At 38.2% G+C, this 21,746-nt stretch overlaps 3 protein-coding genes across 4 annotated transcripts; 2 read left to right on the top strand and 1 right to left on the bottom strand.

Annotated features, from left to right (window-relative positions):
- Positions 1-1,841: 1,841 nt before the first annotated feature.
- Positions 1,842-4,877, top strand: LOC121945034 (natterin-3-like). Its single transcript, XM_042489032.2, has 3 exons — positions 1,842-1,905; positions 2,091-2,181; positions 3,185-4,877. The coding sequence occupies exons 1-3, from the start codon at positions 1,891-1,893 to the stop codon at positions 4,276-4,278; spliced, it is 1,200 nt and encodes a 399-aa protein (XP_042344966.2). The 5' UTR covers positions 1,842-1,890; the 3' UTR covers positions 4,279-4,877.
- A 2,345-nt stretch (positions 4,878-7,222) lies between these two features.
- Positions 7,223-13,836, top strand: LOC121944726 (L-amino-acid oxidase-like). Its single transcript, XM_042488613.2, has 7 exons — positions 7,223-7,313; positions 8,234-8,454; positions 9,037-9,149; positions 9,609-9,810; positions 10,609-10,677; positions 10,932-11,068; positions 11,765-13,836. The coding sequence occupies exons 1-7, from the start codon at positions 7,223-7,225 to the stop codon at positions 12,558-12,560; spliced, it is 1,629 nt and encodes a 542-aa protein (XP_042344547.2). The 3' UTR covers positions 12,561-13,836.
- An 845-nt stretch (positions 13,837-14,681) lies between these two features.
- Positions 14,682-19,511, bottom strand: LOC121943915 (natterin-3-like). 2 transcript variants are annotated; one of them, XM_088076293.1, is made up of 3 exons: positions 19,238-19,511; positions 18,081-18,144; positions 14,682-17,292 (listed from the first exon to the last, which is right to left on the bottom strand). In XM_088076293.1, the coding sequence occupies exons 2-3, from the start codon at positions 18,142-18,144 to the stop codon at positions 16,181-16,183; spliced, it is 1,176 nt and encodes a 391-aa protein (XP_087932419.1). In that variant the 5' UTR covers positions 19,238-19,511; the 3' UTR covers positions 14,682-16,180. The 2 variants fall into 2 exon arrangements, with proteins under 2 accessions (XP_087932419.1, XP_087932417.1); XM_088076291.1 differs by having other exon boundaries at positions 18,081-18,160; positions 19,238-19,504.
- Positions 19,512-21,746: the final 2,235 nt, after the last annotated feature.

Raw genomic sequence — 21,746 nt, 5'->3', positions numbered from 1 at the left:
CGTGGCCTGATCGAGAACAAAAGAGCACTATATTTATATTTTATTCAGTCACTTATAACTTTTGCTTCCTGGAAAGTACCAAACCTATTTACATTTGGGTTTAATCATTTATGACAGTGAACACAGATGCAAACATAAAGTGACAAAACATTAAAGACACCATAAGAAACAACAACGCATTTACTCTTTTGCCTACACATTTACAGACCTCGGTACATTTGCAAATCTTGACAGATTCTGAGATTCTTTGTTGACACATTTACAAATGTGACCGCAGAGTCTGAGCAAACATTTGCAGATTTCTGCACACATTCACAAATCTCACAACACGGATTGATGTACAGTTACATAATTCTCCTAAAATACTCCCAAATAGTTCTGTCACAATAATGGCCTTTACATGAACCATATTTTAATGTAAATTACAAGATTCAGATGAGAAGATAAGTAAAATCATAAAGCACAAAGACTGGAAGCAAAGGAAAAGTGCTGGCTTAGCTCCTCCTTCAGTGAAAAAGTAAACCTTATTTCTGCAAATACTTTAGAGTTTGTATTGCAGTATTCAGGGGAATTTAGGAAAAAGTGCCAGACCACAGACGTATGAGGCACATTTTAGTTAATGAAACATTAAAACTTTTTTTTTTTAATTGAGTGTAAAGGCTACACATTTTTAAAATTGGAAAGTTAATGACCACTTTAGTTCTAAAACAGTGATAAGTGAAAATTTAAGAGACAATATCAGATTATAGGAAAGGCAGATTTATTTGTGTAGCACATTTCATACAACAGGGCGATTCAAAGTGCTGTACAGAGCAATAAGATATAAAAACATAATAGATCAGTAGATTATAACATTTATTTCCATGTAATTTTCTTGTTAAAGCCACATGGAGCCACTAGAAAAGGGCTGAAGAGTCACTTTCAGCCAGTCGCCGGTTGCCTACCCCAACACAGTCTCATCCCATGTCATCACATGTTGCTGCTTCGTCAGTGGACTTTTGCGTCTGCATATTAAGTTGTAGGTGTCCTTCTGCATCTGCCGTTGATGTTCTGGGATACCGCTACCATGATGTCAACAAATGCACGTGGTGCAATTACGTGTCATGTGGTTATGTTTAGGCAACAAAAGAGAACCAACGCAGGGACATCAACAAAGTCCCATGCTGGCACGGATGGTTGGGATTAAGGGAAGGAGGCACGTGCTAAGGTGTTGGCATGTGTAGGCGCCCTCCTGCTCCTTATATTACATCATTATCAGCAGCATTTCAACCCGCCGCCATGCTGTGGCTTATCACGCAAATGCAGCAGGTTCCATACGCCTGTTTGCTTATCATGCTGAGATGGCAGGTGGTGTTCAGTCGAATAATAACGATGTGACCGGTGCTGTCCAGCCGCGTTCTCAACCGATGCTGTCCGTTACCGTATTATGTGCACGTGAAAGGAGTGTTAAATCACTGTCAAAGCGATGGTATTTGACGAGTTTGTAATGAGAACAGGCTGATACCCTTGGCCCAAAACTATTTATTATCATCCAAAATTGTCAGCGATATGTGAAATAAATTCTAAATAATTTAAAAAAATGCAACTGGATCCAACTAGATAAGAAAAAAACTTTTTTCTTTTGCATTTCTCTCACCATTCTGAATGGCCAAGTTGGTCTCTTTTATGATTTCTCTTCATGAGAGAACTATGTTGCATGATAAGTATACTGAACCAGTCTTAAATTATCTCATGATCTCTGACACCGCTGGACCGGCTCCAGTTCCAGGTGTTTACTGTTCAACATCACAGCCAAAAGAAAGTGGAAATGTGGAAAGTGTTTGCTCAATGACTCAACAAAGAAGCTGCTACAGTATAAAAACCTGACGGAGACTGGAGCTGCATCACATCATGGACGCAGTGATGGTGAGTACTTTAGTGTATAAATACCACAGAACCACAGCTGAATTTTTAATTGCAAAACCAAATCTGTCTGGACTCAATGTGTTGATGTTTTAACACAGAGCTGTTCAATTAATCACCAAGCTTGTTTTGGTTTAAAGCTGTTTTATAAACCAACGGTGATCTTGTTCTGCGGTTTTAATCTCCAGATGAAGCCGTCAGTGTTGCTGCTGCTGGTCTTGCTGGCTCTGTCCTCAGCTGGTCCTCTGGACATCAGGGACGACACAGAGCAGAGAAATGGTAAACACAAACTGGCTTATCAATAAATAAATAGTTAAAAAACATTTAGGGATATTTTGGTGGCTCATAGAGCAACAAATAAAATGTTTAAAAAAGTAGAGTTTGTTAGTTTTGCGGTTCATCCCTTTGGATTTTTAAAGGATCGTTTATTTATTGTTGGATATTTTACTGATGAAAATATCAGTTGGTTGATTTCTGGAGATTTCACAAAAAAGTAATTTGATCTGAGACAAACAGTCAGACGCTCTCTGGCACTGATGAGGTCTCTGAAGCTGATTTTGTCTTTACTGATGTCCTCTTTTACCATCGCCAGAGTGTCTGCAAACTCATGTTGTCTCAAACCAAAATCACATAATAGAGGTTCGATTTTCCCAATTCCTTTCATCTTTTAATGATTTTTTAAACCCATATCCTAATAGTTTTCAGTTTTTTTCTTCTCAATGGTACAATGCAACCGATGCAGTGTTTCAGTCATGTTTTTAGCCACAAGTTTTCTTTTAGTTCCCAAAAGTTAGGGTATTCTTTCTATATACATCAAAAAATGTCTTTATTGTTAATCTGTCACATTGCATTAGATTTTCATTAAAATGGTCAGTGATCTCAGTCCTCAACAATTTATGTTCTGAACGTTGCTTTAAAAAAACGTTCTTTTTTTGTTCTCATGTAACATTGTGGGAACGTCTTATAAAAAGAACATTATATGATCTGTCACCTCTCGAAATCATCAAAACACTCTCCGAATGTTGCAGTTATAACTTTACGTCTTATTCAGCCTTTGACGTTACACAGACATTATTTGAAATGATAAACATCCTGAAAACGTTCTTTGATCATTAGATTAAAATGTTTTCTTTCAAACATTATTGTAACTTGTAGGTGACATTTGCCAGTGTTGTGGGAACGTTCCCTGCTAGCTGGGTTACCCCAGAGGACAAAATGCACTTCACAAAATGCAAATACTTGAGCTTTGTTTTCTCTGGTCTTTTCCCTTTTCTTTATCCAGACTCCTTCGAGAGCAGCAGATCTAAAATTACCACCAGATCGAAGCGAGCAGATCTGACCGCTGCCAAGTTAAGGCAGAAGAGGCAGGATCAGACATCTTCCATCGCATCGGACGATGGCTCAAACGAATATGACAGTGCCTCAAACCTGGAGTGGGTGACCTGGAACAACTTTCTCCCAAACAATTCGGTTTCAATTTACAATGATTACACTGATCGCATTGATTATGTCTGTAAATACAAGTGTGAGGCTGGCTTTTACACCCCCAGCAAGGGTCCGTACTGCCACTATCCCAGCGCAAAAAAAGCACATGCTGGTTTTCCGTTTGAGATCCTGGTGAACAAAAACAACGCTGAGATCCTGGAGTGGAAGGACGATTCGGACGGTTCAGTGCCCCGGAGTGCAGTCAGAACCTGCACCGAGACGGCCATATTTGTAGGGAAAAACAAATATGGACTTGGAAAGGTTTCTATTGCAGAAAAGGCCTTCTGTTTGCCGTGGAAGAAAGATGAATATCAGTACTACGACTACCAAGTCCTGACCATCAATGAGGATATAATCAGCCAGCAGGTTTACAAAGTCAAGTACATCACTGATGAGTCTGAAATCATCCACTATCCCCCCGAAATCGTTCAAAAAACAGCCATCGCCAACTACGAATGCCACTCTGTGGTCAAAACAGATACCCTCTCAAAGACGTATGAGACAGAGCACAGGTGGGACTTCAGCTTTGCTATCAAACTTGGTTTCACATTAACCTTCAAAGCCAGCATCCCCTTCATCGCCTCTGAAGGTATTCAGTACAGCACCGATGTGACGTTCCAGTACTCTGTGGGAAAAACGGTGATAGAGTCCCTCACTAATGCTGTTTCAGTGCAGATCACAGCCCCGGCAAACCACTCCTGCGTGGTTTCAATGGTGCAGTATAAGTACAAAGTGCACATCCCGTTCACAGCGCTCATCAGACGCACATACGCTAATGAGGAGATCCGCATTATATCCGTCACGGGCACGTACAACGCTGTTCAGGTTGGTGAAATCCGTGCCATGGCGGACCGATGTGAACCTCTGGAAAACTCCAAGCCTTGTCCATGAGACACATAAAGCCTATAAACTGTAAATAAAGATGGACTACATGACAGTTCTCTTAAAGTTTAGCGTTTAAATCTGGATCGCCCCCTGGTGTCTGGCTGCAGTATAGGTCATAGAGTCCGCCCTTTCATGTTAGTGAATGGACATAGGACAAACTTAAAACTCAAAGTACACGTCAAAAAACGTTTTTCCAAAGATGGTTTCTGTCACTGAAGGTAGTTCTCATCACACTGATATTTGTTCGAGTGATCGTTTTTATGATAAGTACGGCTTTAATTAATTATTAAATTATTCAAAATGGGGATTTTCTGCCATGATTGACAGCTACGACAGCCAATTTCAATGGAGCTGACGGGTGTTACCTCCCACTTCTTATGACAGCTCTTATTGCTGTTAATTCATGTGTACTCTCAACTTTACTCTTACTCTTTCTCTTTACTCTGTAAACCACTTTGGACAATGTCAGACAATTTTTAGACCATGAAATACTTTGTAAAATATTTGCACCTACATAGTTTTGTAAAGCATTACCACGACAAATAAAGTGTTTTATGTCTTCAAATCATTTCATAAAAAATAAAATCACATGGAATTTTAAAGTCGCCCTCCTCTCCAACGTGTTTTTATTGTCGTGACTTCACCCAAATGTTTGAGCGTCACTGTGCAGAGTTGAAGAGGGAGCTCATCTTAAATCTAAGTTTAACTTTGGTTTGTTTTATCGTAGTCTTGCGTCATCTCGACTGCTGAAAGTTACATTTATTCACTTTATGCCATTTCATGAGATAGCTGCAAATGATGCTCACACTTCAACTTTCAAAATATTATTTTACTTTAAAGACAAATGAGATATAAATAGATAAAAAGTAAACATAAATTAGGACTTCTTATATTTACTTACATTTTTTAGGACAATTGCTTTCTTTTTAGGTAAAATCAGCAGATTTTACAGTGCAGCACCAACACACACGAATACGATTGGGTTCCAGTTTTCCAGTTATTCCCAATTTATGCAATTCCAGGACTTTTTGTAGACCCCAGTTTGCAGAAATGTTCAAATAAACTGTTTTTAAAAAATGGCAACGGCACATTTTTTCTGCCAAAATTTTGCCAAACTTTGGAGCACTGTTTAGTCCTTTTTTGTGCACCACTGACAAAAAATATGAATCAAATTTAACTACAAGTGAAACCTATGACTTTTCTCTTTGTATGGTAAAATATACTTGAAAAACTGGTACAAACGCGCACTTCTGTCAGCAGGACCACAAGGAATTTTAAAGTTAGACTTTTGCTTAACACCAGATCAAATCATGTTTGGGGATGGTTAACCGATTAGAGACGAAGAGACACAATGTCCCAGATGCCACCAAATTAATGAGCTACCAGAGTGTCTCATGCTTGCCTGTTTGCACCTTCCAGTAAAAACACAGCAAACGCAATTAATGCATGCTGTGATAACCTTTAAGCCACCACATGATCGCAAAGTCAGACAGTCACATTTAAGATACGTTAGGTCTAATTAGTTCATTCCCAAAAACACACAAAACTTTACCGTTTTACTGTTGAACACGACAACTTCTTTATTATATTACAGCTTAATTTATCCTTATTTCATGTACTTTAATACTGCTTGTGATGCAACATTATCTCAATAACATTCTTCTAATGCAGATGTTTTTTTTTTTTAAGAGTGATTAACTAAAGATGCAACTTATCTGCTCCACTCTTTTAAAAATATTACTCAGTGTTTAATGTGAACATAAACCAGACTAGTGTATTCATGCGTAAATGTACACATAAATCATCACTTAAGTATTTTCCAGAACTTTTTAAAGTGTTTATCAGACATTCACTCATATCCCACAAGCCACCCTACGAACTTTTAATCTTCTGTATTTTCAGACTAAAATCAATATTCACTGAAATACAGAGGACCATCTCTTTGGAACAATCTATCACTACAATCAATATCTACATTATCTTCATTTTAAAAAGTCATCTGAAAAGGACACTAATTTGCAAAGACTCACCACACTTCATTGATTTGTTGGTCATGTATTTCTCTTTGTAAATATAAACTTTTTGTCATTTTTCTTTGGTATTACTGCTTAGCCTTAGAAATGTAATCAATTTTGCAATCTTCATTTTTGTCTCTGTCTTAAAATAATTATAGTTATTTTATAGGGGATGTATCCTCATAAGTCATTTCTGGCTCATGCACAGTGTTTTTTTCTGTCTTTTCCGTACATATGTATGTGCAAATGAAACCAAATTGAAATAAACTTGGTTTAGAAATGCTATTAATGTTTTTAAGTCCAAAATCTGACAAATATTTTTAAAATCACACACACACACAAAACTTCCAGCATATTGCATATAAGTAATGAGCTGATTTCCTTAGGAATGCATGTTAAGGGAAACACAAAAGTATCCTCCAAAGTCTTTTAACATATTATCTGTCACTGCTAAACTATTATTTGTTAAAGCTTAATCCACACCAATGAGCAACACCTGGCAAGTTATTTGAAATCCAGTGATCCAACACTAATTAACTAACTAGTACTAAGTACAGCGATCGTTCAGTGACGCAGCCATGAAGCAGCGAGTACATAAACCTGGAGGGAAATGAAGGGGGTTGACGGAGCATTTGGTGAAGGCCAGTACTTTTTGTTGTGTTTTTGCCCTAAATTTAGTGTTACAGTTGTCAAATTGTAAAGATTGTGGCCAAATTTATTTTAAAATAAGGTTCAATAGATCAAACATAAGAGAGGTGACATGCAAAATGCTTGTTCCAAATTTAGGGTTTGCATACATTATATGTGCGTTAGGTTTATTAATGAGGGCCACTGATGGCTTAATGCTGAGATACTGAATTCTTCACCAAGCTTGTGTTGGTTTAATGCTGGTTTATAAACTAACAGTGAACTTGTTCTGCGGTTTTAATCTCCAGATGAAGCCATCAGTGTTGCTGCTGCTGGTCTTGCCGGCTCTGTCCTCAGCTGGTCCTCTGGACATCAGGAGCAACACAGAGCAGAGAAATGGTAAACACAAACTGGCTGACTCACTAACATCAAGTTATGAAATCTGCAGCAAATGTGATTAGCTAGATTTAGAGGGAAAATATGAATGTTTATGGGTCAGAGTTGCATAGAAGAGAGTATGTATGAACATCACAGACAGGGAGACAATGGTAGGTGATGTATGATGTAATGAATTTTATGCAAAAAAAAAAAAGATAAATAAAGATTTAAAAAAAAAAATAGAAAACTCAAATTAACAATGGTTCCGAGTTCAATGACCTTCCTTCAGCTCAGGCCCAGTTACTTCAAAGTTCATTTCATTCAGTTTATCCAAAAGGAAAATATGGGCATGAAATGGCTCATAGAGTGTTAAAGACATTTTTACATTAACATTATTATTGCAACTGCTTGCTTAATCTATGTAGAATTTTCCTTTGAACCACTAAGTAACGCCTAATCAATGTGATCAACCACATGTTGATCAGCCGTGATAGAGAGGGCTGGATTGAGTCTTTTATATCTTCTGCAACCAACTATGTAGAACACGGAGTCGGTACTGCCTCACGTTAGACATAGGAAGTTTTTGTTTGTCATAAGTGACAATAAATCAGCCAAATTAGGGCAATTGAATCAGCGACTGCAGTTTTGTAATGAGAAGCGGAGCCCTGTTAGCATGGAACAGTTTAAGAGACTCAAAGAACGAGCGAAAAAGTAGAGCAACAAAGAATATGGAGACAAAATGTTGGTGTTGCAGTTCTGCCTAAATCCACATGACAAACTACCACAAACAAAAAAAAGAAAAAGAACAGGTTATAGGGGTTTCCATTGTGTACATTTTAATACTAGAGGACAACTGACCCTTCCATATAAATGTTGCTGATGACCTTTTTAGTTTGCTGTTTGAGTACATAGTGTTTTTCTCTTGGTATGTTTTTTTTTAGTTGATGTCAGCATGCTGCACAGACCACGCCTGAGCTTTGCTAATAATTTCCACCTGAGGAACGAACTGTCTAAATGTCTGAATGACACCGACTACGAGGAGCTCATGCACACCATTCAGAACGGCCTCCTGCGAACGAAAACACCTCAAAATGTTGTTGTTGTCGGAGCTGGAATGGCTGGACTGACAGCGGCCATGCTGCTGCAAGACGCAGGACACAAGGTACATGCAGCAAACTCACATTACATGTGTTATTATAAAAACCTAAGCACAAGAAAGAACATTTTCTGCGCTGTTGAAGAATTTTTGTTGCTACAGACAGCCAGATAAACAGTTAGGAAGCCCCAAGGAAAGAAATTAGCGGTACTAAGTGACAAGTAGGTTTAATGGGGTATATCTCTTTTTCTGGCTGTTGACAGTATAACCACATATTAGCAAAAAACAAGACAAAAAAAACCCAAAACAAACAAAACAACATTGGGTCCATTGGGCCGTCATCACGCTGCACAGTGCTCAACATGATTATACAGCCTTGTTGTAAAGGTTAAACCCTGCAACCGCGATTTTGTTAATTTGTTGCCAAACATTAGCTTTTTACTTCATGCAAAGGCATTTAGGCCTCAAAAAGTGATGCCAATTTGTGAAGATTTATTTCCTGCATTAATCCAAAATCTAATTGAAAAATCCTATAGGCTTGTGTGTGACGCAGCGATTCCACAGGCCCTTCCTTCCTGACAGACTGTACAACCGCCACTGCTCCCAGGAGACCGCAAACACTTACTCTTATGTTTCTGTTCTTATAAGGTAACCATATTAGAGGTTAGTGGTCGTGTTGGAGGACGGGTGCAGACCTACAGGAATGAAAAAGAGGGATGGTATGCTGAGTTTGGAGCCATGAGGATCCCAAGTTTTCAACAGTGAGTTAATGCATTTTTTCACTTGAGCATTTACATATAAACATGCATGCAGCTCTCCCCCCTCACAGAACAGCATGACTTGTTTGGTCATAAGGTCCCTGACTTGTCTATGTTTTTAATTTTTTGTGTTAATGCGTCTGTTAAAACGTTGCTTGAAATCTAAATAGTAAGATTTTTAACTTGGTCTTTTGGGTCTTAGTCCCTTGCCCATAAAATGAGCAACAATCTTAAGCCTTTCTTCTTTGTTGCAGAAAAAAAGTATTTCTGTTTATCTCTAACTGCAACAAAACTGTGGCACAACCAATTATTTATTTGCACAATGCATTTATATTATGTCTCTTAATGTTATTTAATGAAAGAGCTAAGTAAAGTTGGGTGTCGTCAGCATAGCGGTTAAAGAAACCATTCAGTCACAAGCTTCTGTAACTCTCCCTCCACTCTCACCGTCTCTGTCAACAGCATCACCCTGTGGATGATTGAAAAGATGGGGCTAAAACTGAAGGATTTCATCATGTATGACCCAAACACGTTTTACTTTGTTAATGGATTGCGGGAGAGGACAAGTACAGCGGAAGCACAGCCCGACCTTCTCAAGTACAACGTGCGGATAAATGAGAAAGGAATGACGGCCTACCAGCTGCTACAACGAGGGTTGGATAAGGTATGTAAGGCAGAAGAAAGGAACAACAAATACAGTTAAAGGGCCTCGACTGCTGCTTTAGCCATCGTGAAACTACAAGGAAGTTGTACGAATTCACACATCCTTGGAACATAGACGAACATAGAAATTTATTTATCACTTTTACAGTAAGCTCCTAAACAGACATTACTGTCTTTTTTTAAACTTCTTTTAAACTTATAATCACTCAATTAATACTTTGTTTACCCTCAATTTTTGAAAAACACCTGGAGAAAACCTTAGAAAAACAGTTGAACGTTAATATTCTCATGTATGAGGCTTAATGCCACGATCCCATTTTGTTTTCCAGCTAATAGTTCTACTCATCTGCAGCATCGTTTTTCAAGAAAATACTGAGGCGAAGAAAACATAAATAAATACATAAACCTTTTATTTTAGTGTCTTGACACTTACAGTGATTCTGACTATTGGGGGAAAACTTTGGTGCTTTCATCGACAGCTTTCATTTAATTTTATTTAGCCTTGGAAAGGCATTTTAGGTAAATTTAGGTGAATTTTACAGGACTGAAAATATGTTTTAATAAATCCACTGCCATTGTTGATGGGTGGCTTTAAATAACTTTTACTTTTACTAATAACTATTTTGTTTATGGACCCAAAACTACAAGAGTTTTTATTGGTTTGATATCCGTGTTCAGTGAATAATCATGGTTCAGTGCAGACAAAAAGAAGCCCATTTTTAAAATACTCACAACACTATCAGCTCAGTGGATGATTTCTTGCTCTTTATCCGTGAAAGTGACTTTTTTTTCTTTGCAGGTGAGAGCTGATGTGAAAGCTTTGGGCTGCTTTGCTGCGCTGAGAAAATACGACCATTATTCTCTAAAGGTAAAACACAACGTGATGTGCGGGGGTTGGGTCTGTTGCAATTAAAAAAGGCCATGTATTAGCATAATTTACCATGCAGTTGTGCTATGAATCAACATTTTACACAAACTGGGAAACAATTCGGACTGTGCACAGAAAGCAATAGTAACAAGTGGTTGCTAAAGACTAAGATTCCTTTTGTCTGGAAACTAACTGTTTTGTTTTACTACACTTAAAAACTTTCTTTCTGTCTGTTTTATTTGTTCATTTAACAGGAATATCTAAAAGAAGAAGCAGGTCTGAGTTCAGAGGCAATCAGGATGATTGGAGACCTGCTCAATGAAAAGAGCATTATGTTCACAGCAGTGTCTGAGATGCTCTATGAACAGAGTGACATCAATGACATGGTCCAGTAAGAGCCCACGTCCTACACTTACAAATAAATTCAAACACAACACTTTTGTGTTTTTCCACCCACGTTAGTTAAAGATCTTTTTTCTTACATGTTGGTCACACATTTGTTAATTCTGCATTAATGAACAATTTTCCTTTTCAAAGAAATCCATCCGCATGACATGTCGTTTCCATGAAAATTGGCAGTATATCCAACCAGCCTCACAAGAGTACAAGTCATTTACAACAACTAGCCGCTGTCATATCAAGACCCTGGTGAAAATGATGAGCAGACGCGCTTCCTTGAAATAGTTTCTGACAGTTTGCACAGAAACATTTCAGTTATGCAAAGCGATTATTGCATCAGCTGTTCGGGCGGCTCCTCTCAGATGATCTTACAGGTGAAGACACTGCATGTTGATGTCCTGTGCTCGTGCAGTTACACATAGTCCGTGGTTGTGAGGATGGTTGGATGAACTGCCAAATTACATATCCCAAGTTTGGAGAGAGTGTGCCGTACATATAACCAAATACAGAGTCAACAAAGCAACGGTATTGGATTGGAGATTAGTAAAAGTAATAAAGCATCAACAACAATGAACATTAGCAAGAAAACAAACAAAAGTCAATGAAAACAAATAAAGAAATCGAGATAGAGTTGATTGTTTGGGTTTGGAGAGTACAAGAGTGCAATCAGTGTCTTTTTGTTTTTAAGGTACAAGGAGGTGGTTGGTGGGATGGACCTTTTCCCCACAGCTTTTCTTCCTTTTCTCAGCGACACCGATATTCTTCTCAACTCCAAAGTCAAGCGCATTAGTCACTCAGATAGCGGCGTCATCGTATCATACCAGACGGGCCAACAGTCGTCTTTGACTGACCTTTTCGCCGACGCTGTCCTAGTAACAACCACAGCCAAAGCAGCCCTTTACATCGACTTTGTTCCACCTTTCCCCATCAAGAAGCTGGAGGCACTGAGGGGGGTCCACTACGACAGCTCCACGAAAATCATCCTTACCTTCAGCGAGAAGTTCTGGGAGAGGGACGGCATCCGAGGAGGAAAGAGCATCACAGACGGGCCATCTCGTTTCATCTACTACCCCAGCCACAGTTTTCCAGCAAACGAGTCCATCGGCGTCCTCCTGGCTTCTTACACCTGGTCTGATGAATCCCTCCTCTTCTTAGGCGTGAGCGACGAGGACCTGAAAGAGCTCACGCTGAGAGATCTGGTGAAGATCCACGGCGAACACGTCAGGTCTCTCTGCACAGGGGTGGTGGTGAAGAGGTGGGCCGCTGATCCTCACAGCTTGGGTGCCTTCGCTCTCTTCACCCCCTACCAAAGTTCAGAGTATGCCAAAGAGCTATTCAGAAATGAAGGCAGGGTGCACTTTGCCGGTGAGCACACGGCCCTACCTCATGCATGGATTGAGTCGTCGATCAAATCTGCAATCAGGGCCGCCACCTGCATTAACAATCAGTTAGCTATGCATCATCATTTTGGCAGGGGTCTTTAAATCTGCTTTCAATTAGTGCTATCCCAGCTAGCAGGGAACGTTCCCACAACATTGATTAATGTTACCGACAAGTTGAAATAATGTTTTAAAGAAACATTTTAATCGAATGTTCAAAGAATGTTTTAAAGATATTTATCATTTCAAATAATGTCCTTGCAAGGTTAAATACTGACTAAGACATGACGTTATAACTGCAACATTCTGAGGATGTTTTGGTGAAAGATGACAGTTCATACAATGTTCTTTCATCAAACATTCCCACAATGTTACACGAGAACAATGGAACAACATTTCCAAAGCAACATTCAGAACATGTCACTGAGGCCTGACATTAAATAATCTTTTTTAAATGAAAACAAAAATGTAATGTAATATTATATGTTTAAAAAAAACATTTTTAACATTTTTGATGTTACTGAGTATGTTTCCTTAACTTTATGAAGAACATTCTGGGAACTAAATGACAATTTACCGCTGAAAACGTTACTAAAACATTACCCGTGTCGTTCTCAGAACATTTTTAGAACCAATAATTGCTAGCAGGGTACTCAAACATTTTTGGGAAGCTTATCACCAAACATTTCAAGGATGTTTTTAAGAGAACATTAAACTACAACATCGTTCTGGGAACTAAAAGAACTGTAACATTACTGGAACATTACATTGTAACATTCTAAGAACATTTTTAGAACCAAAATTTTCTTGCTGGGATGGTTTTGAGGACTTAGATTACAGACTATTTTTTAAAATGAAAATGTAATGCAATGTGATATGTTAACAATGTGAAACATTACCAAAACATGGTTGAAATGTTCCATTCTCAAAACGTTTTCAGAACCAAAAATGACTAGCTGGGATAGCACAAGCACTATTTAAGTGGATGTCATTGAAGACCTTTAAAGCCTTTATAGCCTTTTCAATGATTTTACTAAAAGAATAGTTTGATATGGACCTAGTTGTGTATTAGTGGCGTGTCTTGATTTTTTTGTTATTTTGGCTTGATGACAATTTTTTCAGGACCTCTGGGAAGACACCAAAGAGAAGGGATGTATTCACAATTAAAGGAAGTTCTGTGGCCAACTTGAAACATTATGCTTGTAGTTACATTGATTTGAATAGAGGATACAACATTGGTTAATTTACAAAGTGCAGTAGTGTGAGCTGAAACCAGATCTTATTAACTTACTGAAGATGATTGATGATTAAAACTCAACTTTTTAAACACTATCTTGTTGATTTAAATTAAGGGATTTTGTTTAAGACATAGATTTCTTGGTTGAATGATTTATGTTGTGTTATATGAATTTATTGGCCAAATTAACCCATGATTTATATCTCTTTTTCTGTGAAGTTTTCAACCTAACACTTAAATTCTTTTCAGTTCAATAAATGATAGAAATGAGTGAAGTTGTCCTGTGTCCTCTGTTGTTACCAACGCCGGGTCGAGTTCAGGCATTGGCCTGAAACCTGACAAAAAATCCTAATTATCATCCTAATCATAAATATCAACTATTCCTTTATTTTCAGAATTGTATGCCTTTAAATGCCAATATTTGTTTTCCATGATGCCACTATATTTTCAGATGAAAAAAAATTTAAATGGAAAATAGTAAAAATGACATATTCTAAGGCAGAAGCCCAGAATGACACCCAGAAATAATACAGTGCATGTTTTTCTGCTTTGATGGCTGTGGGATCGCAAAGTGCAGTTTGAATGGGTTTCAATGGAGCTTTTTTTTGCACTCCACAACAGTCTGAATGTAACTATTTAGTTCCACAGTGTATTTTAGACATATTGGAGGAGCTGAGCTGGAAATTTCAAGATTAAACAAAAATACACTATTTTACCAAAATCCATGCCATATGCATGAAAACAAGAATGAAAAGCGCGTAAAATGCGCCAAACAGTCCCACGGGGTTGAAGTAAAAAGGGCCACCACCGTTATGGGGTAACTCTTGCACATTTACAAATTAATGGCATTTTAAAAATGAATTAACAGGATTATAAACAGGATTATTAAATTATTCCTCAAGCTATTCAGATCAGCATCACAACCTGACCTTAAACCATGAAGAACTGCCTGAATATCCTCACAAAAAGAAGGACATGCACAAACAAAGCCAGCTCTCATATTATTTATTGATTTAAAGAAGAACATGGTAAACATAATAATAAGATAAGTGCATACAAGAATGGAAAAGTGTGTAAATGCAAGTTTGTATGGTGTAGCAACACAAGTCAAACCAAACCCAAAGTATGTCTGAGCGAGAGAGCTCGCAGCTGAGCTCCAGGAGGGTTTTTAAAGGAGCACTGGATCACAGCGTCCATGTGTTTCCAGTGACGCTGATGAAACACAGGTGTTGACATTTCTGCTGACGACCTCCTGCTGCACCGACCTCCAGAAAGCAGCCTCACAACCCAACAGAGTGGAAAGGTTTCCTCTAAATGAGATGGAGCTACCATGTAGCTTTTCAATGATGTATCAGAGCAGGGAAAAATTATAAATTTGTAGCAAGAAAGAAATCATAAAGTACATATGTTGTATTTTAACAATTTTTTAAATAAGCATGAGATTACATATAAATGAAAAAAAATCATCTGACCATCACCATAAAATCAACAGAGAATATATAGTTTATATAGGGAAATACGGTTCTGATTTGAGTTTTTTAAAAATGTATTTCCCTGAATAATTGGTAATAATAATATATTGTGTCAAAACTAAAACTCAGCATTCAGAGCTCCTGATCACCCAAAGGCCTATAGTACCAAAAAACAACACAGTGAAGAAAGAAATCACACGATACAGATTAGGAAGAAAAAGACAAACAAAAAACAATAATCAAACAGGGTTTGTAAATTAGATGCTGTCAACACGTCTATTTAAAAAAACACACAAAAAAAACATTTATTGCAAATAATTTTTTGACACTTGCATAAGGTGGTGTTTCGGGTGATTCAAAAAAGGCCATATTTCGTGAAACTGCCATGGAAACCTTTTTTTTTGTTTTTTTAGGGTCACATGATGCTACAGCTATGTGCTTGTCAGTGGGAACTGGTTCCTTCAGGCATGAACGAATTTCAATTTCAAGGGGTATTACTGCGTCACATAACTCTTCAACAGTCGATGGATCGTCCAAAAGTTTTGAATCCGAAATTCCTCGGTGAAATCGTGGACTATCACCATACCAAAGCATGAATGAAGCTCTCCTAATAGAGTGTTTGATTGTCCCAATTCACGTCATCTTTGAAGAATTTGGTGAATCCATATCCTTCTAGCTTTCTGTTTGTTTTTCCTCGACTTCCTCGCAGCGTACAGCAGTAGCAGCTCATCAACGACCAATTTCGTGCTCTGCCCCACCGTTTACAAAACGTTATCATTCATCGGTGTGGATGCTCGAATCATTATGGTTATAGTTATAGTGTTTGGCGACCCTGAACAATTGGAGACCAAATACAAAAATAAAAACTTTAAGACCAACTAAAACTAATTTATGATGCAAACTAAACAGTACAGAAGCCATTCCAGCAATCTCAGTTGGGTCTTTTTAGCTTTTCATTACAATATTTTGTGTAGCCGTCATTGACTATGTTAGCTGTTGAATTTTCCATTATTCTTTCAACAATGGTGAGAGGAGATAGGTTTAGGTAGAGGTTCACAGGGATCCACCTTAGCTTGGAATTCTCCACATTGTACGCTTCTATGAATCCCAGAGATGGACGTCCATGAGGTGTCCCCGTTTTTGTAGGTGCGGCAGACACGTGCAGTGAACGGGATGTTGGTCTTGAACTGTTTTCCCTCCATTCTGACTGTGTTGGAGTGGTACGCTGGGACGTTCAATTCGACAGAAAGCTCGTGGGTTTTTGACTCAGTGTGACTGGTGCCCTTGGTGAATTGATAGGATGCCTCTGCACTAATCTCCAAACCTGTAGAGAGTATTGCTGGGACTCCAGCAGTGATGGTAGTCTTGACACCCAGTGTGAAGGAAAAGTTGTGCTCCCACCTTTGCTCAACTTGGTACGTCTTTCTGAGGGTAGTTGTCTGTTTCACTTCATGGCTGCCATTGTTGAGGACAACAGACTTGTCCATGGTCTCTGGAGGAGACGTGATGATTTCAGCCTCATTAGTCTTATACCTGACATCAGTTATGTGCTCGCTGTATACATCTTTGTTGAAGGTCAGTACCTGGTAGTAGTTGTACCAATACTCAGAACCTTCCCAGGGAAGGTAGAAGGCCTTATCTTTAACAGCCACCTTCCCAAGACCATACTTGTTTTTCCCAACGTACACGTCGATACCTGGACTGATCCTGACTGAATTCTGAGGCACTGAACCGTACGAGTCCTCCTTCCATTCCAGAAACTCGAAGTTGTCTCTGTTCACCAGGATTTCAAACGGAGAGCCACGATGCTCTTTCTTTCCGTCGGGGTAGAGGCAGTAGGGACCCTTGTCAGGGTTGTAGAACCCCGCCGATGATCCATATTTGGCAACATAATCAGTGCGCCCAACATATCCGTTGTGGATGGACACTGCTCCGTTGGGGATAGAGCCGTCAAACGTTTGCCATTCCAGGTTGGTTTGATCCACGTTGACCGAGACAGCCTGGTGCCGGTTGTCCTGAACCCCTTTGAGAGCAACAGCTCTCACAGCCGAAATCATTTCATTGGTGGGTTCCTCTTTCACAGGGATAACAGGAACCCTGTCCTCCAGACTTTGGTTCAGTGACAATTCTGAATAAGTGGAAGAATAAAAGATATGAACAATGTCAGTGTTTTTTAGGCTGAGTATGAAATAAATGCTTTCAACGGCAAAACAAAAACTGCCCCCTGGAAAACAAAAATGTTTGTAGAAAATCATGACCTTTCTCAGATTTTAGGACATTTATACAATTTCAAGACTTTTTGGAGTTTTTAGGACATTTCTTTTGGTTTTTAGGACATTTCTTGGATTTCAGTATATTTCTAGGATTTTAGGCTATTTCCACGATTTTAGGACTTTTCAAGGATTTTAGGACAGTTCTTGGTTTTGAGGACATATCTTGGGTTTCAGGAAATTTCTCACATTTTAGGACTTTTCTTGGACTGTCCTTGTATTTTTGATTTCTTTTTAGATTTTTAGGCATCTCCAGGTTTTTAGGACATTTCTCAGATTTGCTACATTTTTTTGTCATTTTACAGCTGCACAATGAAATGAGATGTATACAGAAACTTTGCAGACAAGTGAAACATTAAAGATTATATACATAAGGAAAGAAGTATAAAAACAGGTTATTAGAACAAAATTAAGTCAAGTTTGTACTTCTATAGACAGTGCTTATTTGTTGAGCTGCAGCAGATGAATACTACAGTGCCAAAACTGCTCTTTTCTCTCTCTCTTTTTTCTCTGCTCTTTTTTCTCTAATATTTTATGTGAAAGCAATTTTTTATCCTCTTGCCATTTTAAGAAATTCAAAAATGAGGACCCTTGGAAAAGAAACAGCAACATAGAAAATCTTCACTGAGTGGCAGCGTCAGTTAACCTGGTTCGTCGTCCATCTTCTCACAGCTGGTAGGGCGGTCTGAGGAGAGAGCCGGTCGGTCCATCTGCAGCAACACTCGGCTTTCAGATGAAACAGAACAAAATCACAGTTACTTATTCTATCACTAGTGTTTAGCAACTAACTGTAAAATCAAACCTTGGTGGAAATAACAGTCTCTAAATCCAATTTCAAGCAGAGATGAAATAATTTCTTTTTAATTTGGTGAGTGGTCGTAAATAAATGAACTCTCTACTACTAACCAAGAAGTGCTCAAGAGCTAAATTTTAAATTAAGATAAAAAGAAGTGGCTGAAATTTCTGAGAATTACACACCATTCAATACAAAAATCTAGCGCTATATACAAAAAATCTTGCATTAAAAATTAAAACTATATATATATATATATATATATATATATATATATATATATATATATAGATATAGATATATAGATATATATACATACATACATACACACACACAAACTTTATACAATTTACATTTCATTTTCAAATTATTCAACTAATCACTTCTGCTGTCCTGGTATATTTTCATAAGGTTTGTGTGCAAAACTTAAAATTTGTTAATTAAGTAACTAATGAGTCAAATAATTGTGGTGGAGTAGATATTAAAACATTTCTTCTGAAGTGTTGCGGTGTAAAGGTGTAAAGTGTGATGAGATTAAAATACTCAAGTAATGTAAAAGCTCCTCAGATTTTGCACTTTTGCAAAGTACTTGAGTAAATGTACTTAGATACTTTCCTGCAGAGGACAGGACAGTAACCAAAATTTCAGTAACTGACCAAGTATAGTAGTTTCTCTTAAGCAAACAAATTTAATAATTCTGTCACAATTACTATAAAACACAATCTAAGTTTGAGTATATGAAATTCCTGCATTTAATCTGTGGACTATGAAAACACATTTTAGCAGTAATATTTTTTCTAACCCATGAGAAGAGCAAACATAAAATGTTGGTTAGTCCCAAAAATTCATTGGTACTAACTAAATAAGAACAAATTGTGGATACGAGCAAAAATAAGAGAAAATTTGTATATTATCACTAAAAATGTGTGGCGGTGTGTGTGCGCCAGAGAAAGACAAAAACAGACAAACAGGATCAGCTCAGTGGATTGATGGAAATGTCACAAACTTACAGTCACAAATGTCCAAAGTTGAGGAATCGGGCAGAAGGTCAGGCAGACGGGCAACAGGTGTCAGAGAGCAGGTAACAGTCAGGTTACAGACGTGACGAAGCTGAGGCTCCAGACTGTCTGTGACGGGGTGAAGTGGCTGGTATAAGTACCACAGGATAGCCTATCAGGATACCCTGATAGGGAAATGAGGTGCAGGTGGTGAGATGGGCGGGAAAGCTCGGCTCAGTCCTGTTCCTCCAGTTTGTACCTGCAAGTGGCATTTATGTTTCTTGATGCTGGTATGAACAGATCTCTGGAGGACAATGGAAGATTTCAGACTACGAAAAACAGAAACACATGGAAGTGTCAGAGACTAAACAGTTAATACACCAGCATGTTTCTTGCTCAGCTGTTAAACTTCATTCTCTCTGCAAGGGTTTGTATTGGTTTTAAAGTAGCTGTGGTAGCTCTTAAAGCGATGAATCATTCATTTCTAATGGTATCCTACAAAAGTTTACACAAAACCTCTATTAAATTCTCCTTTTGAATGGTTTACTGTGTTGGCGATGTAGCTCTGCACTTACTTTTTCTCTCTCTATCTGTCTCTCTCTCCGTCTGTCTCCCTGTCTCTCACTGTGTGTCTCTCTGTCTGTCCCTGTCTCTCTCTTTTTTCCTCTCTGACTGTCTCTGTATTCCTGTCTCTTTCTCTCTTTCTGATACTTTCTCTTTCTGTCTTCCGCTGTATCTTTCAGCTTTAGAAACCTTGCAAATGTCAAAATGTTACGCTCTTTAAGGATATTTGTGCCTAAAATATTAAACATTTATTATTCTAACCTTTTCAGTTGACATCAACTTCTTCCTATGACACTCTTGCAGTTCAACTTGTAGCTTCTTCACTTTAAAGCAGTTCAGCTTTCATTTCTGCCAGTTTTTCAGATATTTCCCTCAATTTGTAATATGTTTCTGCATTTTCAGCTATGTACTTCTGCATTTTCAAACATGCTCTCAAACTCATTTTTAGCCATTAGCGTCGACACGCATATTCTGCAGGAAATGCATTTTCTGGTTTGTTTTGGTATCCTACAAAAGTGTACATAAAAACCTCTCTTAAAAACTTATTTTGAGTGGTTTACTGCGTTGGCGTTGTAGCTCTGCGCTTAATTTTTCAAAGATGTCTTCACCGTTTTGTCCAAATACAGTCACTTTTAAAAACCTCTTTTCAACCATATATACCAGTGCTCTACGCTTAAATACACCCCCAAACAGATGGAAAATATAATATCTGAAACATATGTATAATAGAGCGATGATGATTATGTCTGATTGTAGGTGACGGGTAGAGAAGCGGAGGTACTGGTGAGCTTTATGTCCAACATCCATTTTTCACAAGGTACTAATTTGGGAGGAAAAAGAAAACTTTGCCAGATATGTTTACTACAAAAATTCTGTCAAAAACTCTCGGTTTGAATGGTTTACAGTGTTGGTGTAGGTCTGCAGCACTCACTTTTTAAAAGATCACCTGAACCAATTCATCAACTGACCATGTTTCCTCACTATAAAAAAGGGAAAAATCAATAAACTAGTTTAAATATCTGTATAATCGACTGATGATGATCATGTCTGATTGTAGGTAGGGAGCAGAGCAGTTGAAGTGCTGATGAGGATGAAGCAAATCTCCATTCTTAACCACGATTGTCAGGTACGTTTATGTGGCACCCCTGAAAAGGGGGAGAAATAATCACGAGAGTGACTGTGTGTCGTTCTGTCGTTGTTTCTTAAGTAGCAATGATGTGTGGAAGATGAAGAAACTTCCACGGACACTGACTTGGTTGCATAATAATCAATTTATTACAACAAAGTTCAGCATCTACCAGGCACCATGGTCTGCCTGGGAGAGGATTCAGGACCAATGCGAATCTCTCTATCGTACAGCTCATGCAAGTCTCTTATATAGGTACAGGCATCGATAAATTTGTCAGTAAACAACTTTTCACCTGTTGTGATCAATCACAAGACCCCACAAATATGTCCTTATTTGGAAGGAGCCTCATTCCATGTTACTTTTAACCTGGGGCCGGTATTTTGTACGCGTGGCTTCAAGGTCTAACCGTCCCTAGACCTTTGACCTCGTTGCCTAACCAAAATAGGAACCTAAAGAAACAAAGCATAATACACCACAGTTCCCTCATCAGGCGTTCAGTGGAATGAGGCCAAGTCCCCAGGAAGTGCGCCATGTGTGGAAGCAAACTTTTTTTTTCCTCCTTTAAACTTTATTTGTAATCAAAAACTGGTTTTACATTCATGAAAAGGTACATCAAGTAAAATCACAGATTAAACAAAACACACAAGCACCAAAAGAAATAAATTCCAAAAAAGGAGAAAATTAAAACAGTCAGAGATCTAATCAGGAATTAACAGGTGTCGCTATTTCTGCTGACGACCTCCAGAAAGCAGCCTCACAGCCCAACAGAGCGGAAAGGTTTCCTCTAAATGAGATGGAGCTACCATGTAAGGGAAAAATTATAAATTT

This window comes from Plectropomus leopardus, chromosome 4 (assembly GCF_026936395.1).
Source record: "Plectropomus leopardus strain MGB_pleo_1.0 chromosome 4, ASM2693639v1, whole genome shotgun sequence".
Taxonomy (NCBI): domain Eukaryota; kingdom Metazoa; phylum Chordata; class Actinopteri; order Perciformes; family Serranidae; genus Plectropomus; species Plectropomus leopardus.
The sequence above is the reverse complement of the archived record's forward strand: the minus strand, read 5'-3'. Positions and strand labels throughout refer to the sequence as shown.